A 10,452-nucleotide genomic window follows, 5' to 3' on the forward strand; every position below is an offset into this window, starting at 1 on the left:
TTTATTTTATCAACTATTTTCGTACGTGCTCTTTTTCAATGTGTATATGATTTGTACTATTTTATGAAACTGTTTTTAGTAATGTTCTAATATCGAAATTCGGTTTAAGAAGTGTTGGTCGAAATGAAGGTAATTTGTACAGTGTATGTGTAACATGTCTAAAGAAATGGTGTTTAAGTGCAACGTAATAAGTAATTGAAGTCACCATTATAAATATGGATGTATGCGTTAGAGCACGTAAGCAAACATGTTAAAAAAATTGTAAGACGCACTCGATAATTAAAAATACCCAATAACTAGTTTTTATTTGTTCAAAATGATATGGAATTAGATTAGTAGAATTTGTAAAGAAATTATTGAAAAATTGGTGAAGTGTATTTATTAATTTAATAAGATTAAAGATGGACGTCACCGTTGGAGAGAGTAAGCCAAACTGTTAAAGCAATCTTTTGGACTATTTCAGAATAAAACAATATGCAATATAATTGTTTTTACATGTACAAAGTGAATTGGAAAAAAAATTAATAAGTAAAAAAAATTCATAACCTTACCCACATAACTGTTTTCCCAAATAAAAAAAATTCATAACCTTACCCACATAACTGTTTTCCCAAACACATCTTATCATAAAATCTTCGTAAACCTACCAACATAACCATTCCCCCAAACACATCTTATTCATAACATTATCATAACTCTTCTCGTATAACTCTTCCCCAAACACATCTTATCATAAAACTACATTTTTGAACTCTTCCCTCAAACAAGGGTTATGATAAAAACTAGGTTTATCATAACCCAAACTACCCCTTATTGTTTTTAAAACTAAAATTTTAAGGCTAGAATCCTATTTTAATTCTTAAATTTTGTATATTTTCCATTTTTGTCTCTAAACTTAAAAAAAAACATCTATTTTGGTTCCTGAACTTTTGAAAAAAAAATACTTTAACCTCTAGCATTAGAATTTCATTAACTATTTAACTCAATAATAATGTGGCTTCTATATTTGGATGATTAGACATAAATTCATCGTATTAATTAAACTAATAAATACCCAATGAATCTTGATAATTTGTTCTATAAATCTTTTAGGAGAAACATAATCATCACATTTGAATCAAGTAAACTCAAATTAAAAACTAATTTTATTTTTTTTCTCCAACACTTAAATCTCTCACGTTCCGTGATCTGTCTACCCAACCTTTATTGTTGGATTAAAAGAAAAGTGAATTAATTTTTATACGGTCAAATTCCCCTAATTAAATATTATTTAAAGGTACGTTTTAATTAAAGAAAGAGAGCCCAATCCATTTATCAAATTAAAATGAAAATAGATAAAATAAATTAAAGAAAGGGAAAACCTAATTCTCACTCCACGCCTTTCATATTCTTGCCTGCTCCACTCCCCTCCCTCTTGCTCTTCGCGCCAACGCCAACGCCGACGCCGACGCCGACGCCGACGCCGGCGCCGGTTCTCGCTTCCGTTGTTCTGTCATTTATTCTGCTCGTGCCACCACTATCACCTTCCTCCTATCTCTCTACTGGTATTCTCTCGATCTCAATCTCAATCTATGCCTTTCTTCTCTCTTCCAACCCAAGTTAGGATTTTCAAACGAAAAAAAAGAGGACTTGCGTGAAAGAACAGCCTCAGCATGTTTTTAGATCAAGATCATGGTAGTGAAGAAACAAAATCATGTAAATCCAATAAATCTATGTTGTTAATTTATTTATTTTTTTAATTTTTGAAACGGAAACTGAACTTCTAAATGTTGTTAATTCTGAATACAATTCTCATTTGTGACTTGCGAATTGAAGCCCCGACCTAAAGTTTAAAGACTCGACTCATTGTTGACATAAAGTTGAAATTTTTTCCTCTTTGGTGTCTCGTCCAGATTTAGTTTCTTGCTTGCTATCGAAATGGCAAAGGAGGAATTTAGGGTTTACAATTCGATGACGCAGCAGAAGGAAGTCTTCACCACGAAGGAGCCTGGTAAGGTTGGCATGTACGTCTGTGGCATCACGGCCTATGATTTCAGCCATATTGGTCATGCCCGTGCCGCCGTAAACTTTGACGTCCTTTACAGGTTTACCAATTTCTGCATTCTTATTTCTTTATGCAATTAATCTCATTTACTTGACATTTTTTTGTTTTGGATAATGAGGAGTCATATATGTAATATGTTCGGATTCATTGCTCCTTGTTTATATTTTAGTGCATGGAATACCTAAGTGAATATTTTCAACTGTTTTCTTCTTAATATTTATAATAAATAAGAGATTTTCAAATTTTAGTATCTTTCAACTGGCCTTGAAAGTGAAGCATGAATTAAAAGGTGTGCCTATAATCTAAGTTCCTTATTAAATAGTGGAGTCTTTTTTCTATGTGAGCCAATGATATCCCTAGCATCTATCCAACTCTCTTGAGATTTAGATTTTTTTTTCGCATTTGGATAATCTCTCGATTCTTAGATTTTTTTTTTCTGCATGTCTAGTGATTTGTTTGCAGTTTTGAAGCTTTATTTTTCATCAAGTGCTTCTTTTAAAAAAAGGAAAAAAAAATCAAAATGCTTTAAAATTGGAACTAACTTGATAATTACGTCCCTGCAGGTACCTTAAGCACTTGGGATATGAAGTTACTTATGTGCGGAATTTTACTGATGTTGATGACAAGGTGAGAGTGTAGAATTACATGTCCGTTTATAAATATCTCTTACATTAAGCAAGAAGTTGTGTTATAATGATTTACATTGGGATGATTTCTAAGAGTTTCATCTTTTTCTGATATGAGACAAACCATCGTTTAATATATATATATATATATATATATATATATATATATATATATATATAATTTGTCACCAGATACAGTCTTGGGACAGCCAATTTGAAGTGAGATTTCCTTCCAGTTGATCTTTCCTAATCTTAATCTTTCCTTTGCTGTTGAATTTAAACCATGCCATTTATCTCTCTGTTTAATTTGTCAGATTTGACCATGAAATTCTGTTGAACGGTTCTCATTAAAAAAGATTAAAATTGAGAGGGGAGCCTTGGTTAGCTTCTTGGCTGACGCTTTGTATGTTGAGTCCTTAAGAGTCAAGGAGTATGGGGCAAGGAGAGTTTGAGACTATGGACTTGTTTATTTGTCTAGTGATCAGTGTTTACAAGATCATCGCTAAAGTGCTGGCAGAGAGATCGAAAAGATTGTTAACATTTGATGGTATTAGAATCTCAGGTGCCTTCTCTAGTGTTTATAAATTTGGCTTAGTCCGCGTCTTAGCCATCGTTGGGGTTTTGTCAAACTTTGTCTGGTAGGGAAATGTTGGATAGTAACGATCTTTTTTTATGCTTGAGGAGTTCCATTTTGCTTGGGAAAGAGAGAGAGAGATTCGTATTTGTAACCATAGTTCTTCTAAAGGGGTCTCATTTAAGTCCTGTTTTATTTAATCCCTCGTGTTTGAGTGAAAACTTTTGCTAAAAGTTACCTTTTTTTTCTTTTGGCAAATTATCTACAAATGAGTTAACACCTTGGATAGATTTTTTGAGTAGGACTCCCTACGTGATGGCCCTGAAATGTCATAATCTTGGGTAGGAAGCCAGTGGAAGATGTTGGTCACATTCTTTGGGAGTGTGATCTTTCTTATTCAGTTTGGAGACTGTTTTTGGAGGAGCTTAGTGTGAGTTTGGCTAGATGTAGAGGTTGTACAAATATGGTTGAGGAGTTCTTGCTCCATCATCCTTTTCGTGAGAAAGGAAGGTTTTGTGGCAAGTTGGGGGTGTGTTATCGTTTAGGGCCTTTGATGAGAAAGAAACAATAGAATTTTTGGGCTTAAGAGACATCCGTGCGAGGCTTGGTCTTGTTTTCGGTTCAATGTGTCTTTGTCGGTGTCCATGGCTAAGTCTTTCCGCTTGGTATTATTTTATTAGTTTGGACTCATTGGAGGCTATTTTTTAGTTTTCCCTCATTTTGTGGGCTCTCTTTCCTGATGCCCTTATTCTTTTTTTCACTTTTTCTCAGCAAAAGTTTGGTATTCACTGAAAAGGAAAAAAAAACCTTAATTTCTGATAGTAAAGATAATTTTCTGTACGGTAAATTTCTCAGTACTTGAGGTTGCTATTCTTACAATCAACAGATAATTCGACGGGCAAATGAGAGCGGGGAGAATCCTTTTGCCTTAAGTGATCGCTTTTGCCAGGAATATCTTTCTGACATGGCTGATCTTCAGTGCCTTTCTCCAACACACCAACCTCGTGTGTCAGATCACTTGGAGCAAATCAAGGATATGATAACTCAGGTAGAATCTCTACAACAGCCGAATGATAAATAATAAAAGCAACATGCATCAATTTGTCTACTACAAACTTTGACTATTTTTGTTTCTCTAAATTACTGAATCTGAATGCATCCATGTCTCATGTGCACAATTATATTTTAGAGCACACAAAATTTTGCCCCTTACCTAGCGAAATCAAAATGTGATTCAGAATTTAGCAGTAAGGATTCCTAATGATTGGTCTATGATCCAATATTTCTGGTGTAGTGTGCTTACCAACCGAATATACTCTCTAATGTTGTTTTCTTCTATTTAATTAAGACACTTTTAATGACTATTTTTATATTTGTTACAATGGAAAAAACTATAAATGAAATGGACATGATATTATGTGCTGAAGTTTTAATTTATATTGTGTGTGCAAAATTAATGGCACATTGTTCATGTGAAGAGATCAAGTTGGTTCTGTAAGACTTCGAAGTTAGAATTATTATCAATCAATTCTTGGTTGATAAAGCTATTTTCAAGTGTGTTGGGATACACACAGATATTACTCCTTCTGGGAAATGTTCTGTATTTGACAAAATGCATTTACAAGATGAGTTTTGGTCTTACTCTATCCAGTCTCATCTGAGTGTTATTCAAAGTTATGGAGGATGGATTAATTAAAAGAAAAATGCAATTGAAATATTGGGAGGTTGACTTGTTTAGCCACTGGTCAGAATTTAAAAGGTTTAAGAAGTATTTCTTCAACAACACTCAATGGTTTGGATTGCTCTGCTGCTTTTATTCGGATTGGAAAAAAATTGTGGTTTCCTTTCGGCTGATATTGTAATCAAGGATGCAAAGCTGGGGAATTTTGCCTTAGATACGGTGATATTGAACCATTTAAAGCTTCAAGTTTGATTTCTACCAATCAGGTTGATTTATTTGCTAAAGAATTTTCAAATCCTCTTGATTTATTTAGAATAAATCGAGCAAGAGAAGGTGAAGGGGGTCTGGTTTGCTTAGCAATAATGTGTCTGATTCAGATTTTATTAATGAAGAATTTAATGTCAAGCAAGTTATTGGATCCTATCCATCTCCCAGAAAGTTTTTTGAATTTGAAGTCATTTAAATAGGAATGCTTTGGATATATCAACTTCTTGTTGAATTGGAATTTGAAATTACCACACCGACAGTATCGTGGTGTGATAATCAAGCAGCACTTCATATTGCATCTAATCTCGTGTTCCACAAGAGGACTAAACATATTGAAGTTGATTGTCATTTTTTACGTGAGAAAATTCAACAAGGTTTGGTATCTACAGGATATGTGAAGACTAGAGAACAATTAGGAGATTTTTTCACGAAAACATTGAATGGAACATGTATAAATTATCTATATAACAACTAACAAGTTGTGCTCAACATATATGCTCAACATATATGCTCCTACTTGATGGGGAGTGTTATAGTTCTAATATTAGGGATATTCTATTGTTGTAAATATCTTTGCTATATTTTCCTTTTATGGCCTTTCCTACACTTTCCTTTTTTGGTCACTCTTGTTCCCCTTGTATATGTTTCTTTAGTGAATGGAATAATAAAATCTGATTCTCTCAAACCTAAGTGTTCTTACCATAATATAAAACAAAACATTGTCTTCTCAGTTTTCATATGTATTATACCGGTAGATCAAAGGATGTTTTCCAAAAAAGAAAAAAGAGGATTAATCTATGGAGCATTCTCTCCAGTAGTTGAAGACATTGGAGTTTTACATTTTTAAGTGTCTAGTCATTTCTCTTTGTCGGAAGACCTCCTTATTCCAGATGTGATTAAAGGGGAACAATTACCTGTAAGTTGTGACCCCGTCTTACTTGATTTTTGGTTGATAAATTTGCAGATTATAAAGAATGGATATGGCTATGCAGTTGATGGAGATGTGTTCTTTTCCGTGGACAAATTTCCAAATTATGGACAATTGTCAGGGCAAAAGCTTGAAAATCATAGGGCAGGAGAACGGGTTGCTGTCGATTCAAGAAAGCGTAATCCTGCTGACTTTGCATTGTGGAAGGTAAAAATCAGATATGAATTTGGCTATGAAGTAAGTAGGAATATGAATTAGTTGTATAGCGTTTGTAATAAATATAAACTGCACAGGCTGCGAAACCTGGTGAGCCAAGTTGGGAAAGTCCGTGGGGTCCTGGAAGGCCTGGATGGCATATAGAATGCAGTGCCATGAGTGCTCATTATCTTACGTTTAAGTTTGATATTCATGGAGGTGGCATTGATTTGATCTTTCCGCATCATGAGAATGAGGTTGCACAAAGCTGTGCTGCCTGCCAAGAGAGTAAAATCAGTTATTGGATGCACAATGGGCATGTTACCAATAATAACGAAAAGATGTCCAAATCATTGGGTAATTTTTTCACCATTCGCCAGGTAGTATGGTATTAAAGAAGCTATTGAAGCTTTTTAGCCTTTTGTTTAGTTTTTGGTCTGTCTTACTATATTTTTCTTACACTGCAGATTACGGAAAGATATCATCCATTAGTTTTGAGACACTTCTTAATAAGTGCTCATTATCGTTCCCCACTCAACTACACTGTCTCTCAGTTGGATAGTGCATCAGACACGGTTTATTATATATACCAGGTTTGAGATCTCTTCGGTCATTCCATAGTTAATCATTTAACATTATATATATACTTTTCTTAACAAGACCTGTGGTCAGTCACTTATACTTGGAGTGGTGGCAAATTAAACTCGTGATAAATTATCCCCAAACGATCAGTCTCTTTGATATTTATGGCCTGTTTTTGTATAATTGTTAGACTTTGCAAGATTGCGAAGATGCTTTATCACAACATCAAGGGGAAAACCTGAGTGACGGTTTGGGAAAAACAGGCAAAAAAGATCCTGTTAGCTCTGCTGCTGAGGAATGCATCATTAATCTACGGTCTGAGTTTCAAACTAGAATGGCAGATGACTTGAACACAGCACATATATTAACTGGCGCCTTCCAGGAAGCTCTCAAGTTTATAAATAGTACCTTAACTTCACTCAAGGTACAATTTCTTGCCTGTATGTTGTACATCTCATCGCTAATGCTATGGAATTTATTTTGTACCATGACTTAAGAAGTTTTCGTTTTGTGAAATCAAATTTGTGAACTTGAATAAGCAGTGAAGTCATTGCCTCCATTAAAAAAAATAATCAATCAATCGCAGAGAGTTGCTACTTGATCCAGTGGGAACAATATATATACATATACATATATTTGAATCCCCTTTTTCATTGTTTTTTCGATGTAGAATAACAATTCGTGTTTTCTATTTTATCAGAAGAAGCAACCAAAGAAACAACAACTCTCGATGATTCAGTCCCTTGTCAATGTCAAGAAGGAATTGAGAGAAGTTCTAGATGTTCTTGGATTGCTCTCCACATCTACTTACTCTGAAGTAAATACGATCTATCTTATTATTTTAGTCCCATAGATTCATATCTTATTTTTCTTCTTTAATCTTTGCGCTTTTACTGTTGGTCGTTCTCACTCTTCAAAATACTTTGGTTTTTGGAACTTCACATAAATGTAGTTGTAGATTTTCGTCTTACATTTAACTCAAATCTTGTTTCCAAATCTTAGCACGTAGCTTAAACAGAAGGGTGTGGAACAAGTTCCAACATAAATCACTGAAATGAATCATGTCTATGCAACTTAAAAAGATAAAAATAACATATTTTATAACATTAGGGATTAGAAGAGACGAAGATGAAAATTCCTATATTAAATTAGAGTTTAAAGAGAATTAAAGATTCATTTCTCCACTGTGCAGGTTTTGCAGCAGCTGAAAGATAAAGCACTGAAGAGAGCAGGGATGGTGGAAGATGATATACTGCATTTGATTGAAGAAAGAACACAAGCAAGAAAAAACAAAGATTTCGGGAAAAGTGACAATATCCGAGCCGAACTATCTTCCTTAGGCATAGCTCTTATGGACGTTGGCAAAGAGACCATTTGGAGGCCATGTGTTCCTGTAGAACCGGCGGTGCTGGTTCCTCCATGCGAACAGAAGGCCACTCAAGCAGAGCAAAAGCCAATGGAGCAGCAAGTTGCTCAGCCACCAGCAGGTGATGATGCTCAGACAAACGAGGCGGAAAAGAAGGCAACAGGGCCTGCCGTCTGATGTTTGTATCTTCTACCTTTGTTGAGGCGAACCTAAACATTTTGGAAGAGTGTGTAGCCTACATACATATGTAACTTTATTTATACGTAATTTAACTTATAGGTTTAGTCCCGGAAAATTAATCCCATCTAACTCCCTGTTATTTGAGATTTTCATTTGAAATAATTATGAGCCAAGAAGAAATTGATAGTTCAAATTTTGTGGTTCTTTCCCCAAGTATTATGTCACTCATGAAAGAATTTTAGTTTACATACAAAGAAGATGGTGAATGATACTTGTAAGAATGCATCGGGGAGGCCCTTCTTTCCCTTCCTTCAGGCAGGATTCCTTTTTATTGAAAAATTTATTATTTATGTCCTTTTGTCCTTTCATTCATTCTAAAACTTTCGTAAACGTAACAAAATAACAAATTATTTATGGTCATTTAACAAAAATCAGATTTCTTTCATATGATTTCTTCTTCTTTTTTTCACTGCGATCTCCTTCTATCATCTTTCTTATTTTTTAATTTTTTATTTACGTTGTTTATTCTGTCCTCCTTATTTTTTTCTTTTTTTATTGTCTTACTACTTTTCGTCTTCTTTTTTCGCTGCAGTTTCTTTTATCATCTTTCTTCTTTTCCTTTTTTTACGTTGTTTATGTACAAAAAAAGTAGCAAAATTTATAAGATTATGTATAAAGAATCTTAAAAAAATCATTTAGATTAGAGTAACCAAATGTAAACGATTGTGTAAAAAAGTAAACGATTGTGTAAAAAAGTAAACGGCGTAAAAAAATAAAAGATTGTATATAAAGAATCTTGAGAAAAAATCATTTAGATTGGAGTAGTCAAATGTAAACGATCGTTTAAAAAAAATGTAAAAGATCGTGTATAAAAAATATTGAAAAAAATGTATTGGAGTAGCTAAATGTAAATGATCGTGTAAAAAAAATAAATCATCGTCTAGAAATCTAAACGAACATTCAAATTTTGAAAAAAAAATCATTTGGATTGGAATAGGCAAATGTAAACGATCGAGAAAATAAATAAATAAATAAATCATCGTTTAGAAAAATCTAAACGATTGTTTACCAAAAGAATTAAACAAATTGTGTACCAAATTTTGAAAAAAAATCATTTAGATTTGGGGACCCAAATCTAAACGATTGTGTAACTAAATTTTGAATTGAAAAAATAAATTGTAGACATATCTAAACGATCGCGTACCGACCAAATCTAAATAATCACAAATATATTATGCACGTGTTGTTGACGACGTGGTGAACGGGACATTTTTGGTATTTTATACGCTATAGATTGTAAATATTTTACCATTTTTTTTATATTTTTGAAAAGATCCCAAAACTAATTATGATTACGAACATTATTTTGTTCCTATTATCGTTAGAAAATATAGCCCCTTCTTTGAGTACTATAACAAAGTTGAGAAGTTTTTAGGGGTGTTGGAGTCAAAGGTTATTTTGTTTGTATTTGGGTTGTAGAGTATTTGGGAAGAAAGTGTGATATCTATATTTGTCTATAAACAATATGAATATTAAAAAGAAGAAAAGTAGAAGGATTCTCATATTCTCTTTTTAACCTCGCATTTTTAGTGAATGACCACTTTGCGTTTTCATCCGTAGGGCACAACTTTCATTTGGTGTGTTAAGCAACATTAGAAGTGTGGCCTTGTGTTGATGGGACACAACTTATTGGATGTAAGCGGTCACACATTGAAATGTGACTATTTGAGTTTAGATGTTTGTTGACTTTTTTCAATCTTTAGGACACGTCTGATTCGAATCCAAGTGTTTGTTCTTTCTTTTTATATTGGTGGTTACATTGAATCAATATATTCATCATGTATGGATGTGATCCTTATAAAAGATGAGTTACTTCAAGTCTAGAGTTTGAGAGATGTTACTACAACTAAAGTTGTTCTTGATTTTTCACTTTACAAATAGGTTTATTATATCTAAAAGTAACTTTGTAGTTGAATAGGTACATTTTATGTCAACCAAACACTTTTTTG

General features: G+C 33.4%; 1 protein-coding gene across 2 annotated transcripts; it reads left to right on the plus strand.

Moving 5' to 3' along the window:
- Positions 1-1,314: 1,314 nt before the first annotated feature.
- On the plus strand, positions 1,315-8,636 carry LOC103502879 (cysteine--tRNA ligase 2, cytoplasmic). Of its 2 annotated transcripts, none has more exons than XM_008467004.3 (10): positions 1,315-1,544; positions 1,893-2,084; positions 2,608-2,671; positions 4,131-4,292; positions 6,157-6,327; positions 6,414-6,695; positions 6,783-6,908; positions 7,088-7,321; positions 7,598-7,714; positions 8,090-8,636. In XM_008467004.3, exons 2-10 carry the CDS (start codon positions 1,918-1,920, stop codon positions 8,438-8,440), a joined length of 1,674 nt encoding a protein of 557 aa, XP_008465226.3. In that variant the 5' UTR covers positions 1,315-1,544; positions 1,893-1,917; the 3' UTR covers positions 8,441-8,636. The 2 variants fall into 2 exon arrangements, with proteins under 2 accessions (XP_008465226.3, XP_050946245.1); XM_051090288.1 differs by having other exon boundaries at positions 1,342-1,695.
- The last annotated feature ends 1,816 nt before the right edge of the window (positions 8,637-10,452 follow it).

The sequence above is a fragment of the Cucumis melo genome, chromosome 9 (assembly GCF_025177605.1).
Source record: "Cucumis melo cultivar AY chromosome 9, USDA_Cmelo_AY_1.0, whole genome shotgun sequence".
NCBI lineage: Eukaryota > Viridiplantae > Streptophyta > Magnoliopsida > Cucurbitales > Cucurbitaceae > Cucumis > Cucumis melo.

What these genes read in the sequence shown, in the direction of transcription:
- LOC103502879 (XM_008467004.3), top strand. Translation starts at nt 1,918, where the DNA reads ATGGCAAAGGAGGAATTTAGGGTTTACAATTCGATGACGCAGCAGAAG. An exon ending in AACTTTGACGTCCTTTACAG is followed by an intron (nt 2,085 to 2,607) that starts GTTTACCAATTT and finishes ACGTCCCTGCAG; the next exon opens with GTACCTTAAGCACTTGGGAT. An exon ending in TTACTGATGTTGATGACAAG is followed by an intron (nt 2,672 to 4,130) that starts GTGAGAGTGTAG and finishes TACAATCAACAG; the next exon opens with ATAATTCGACGGGCAAATGA.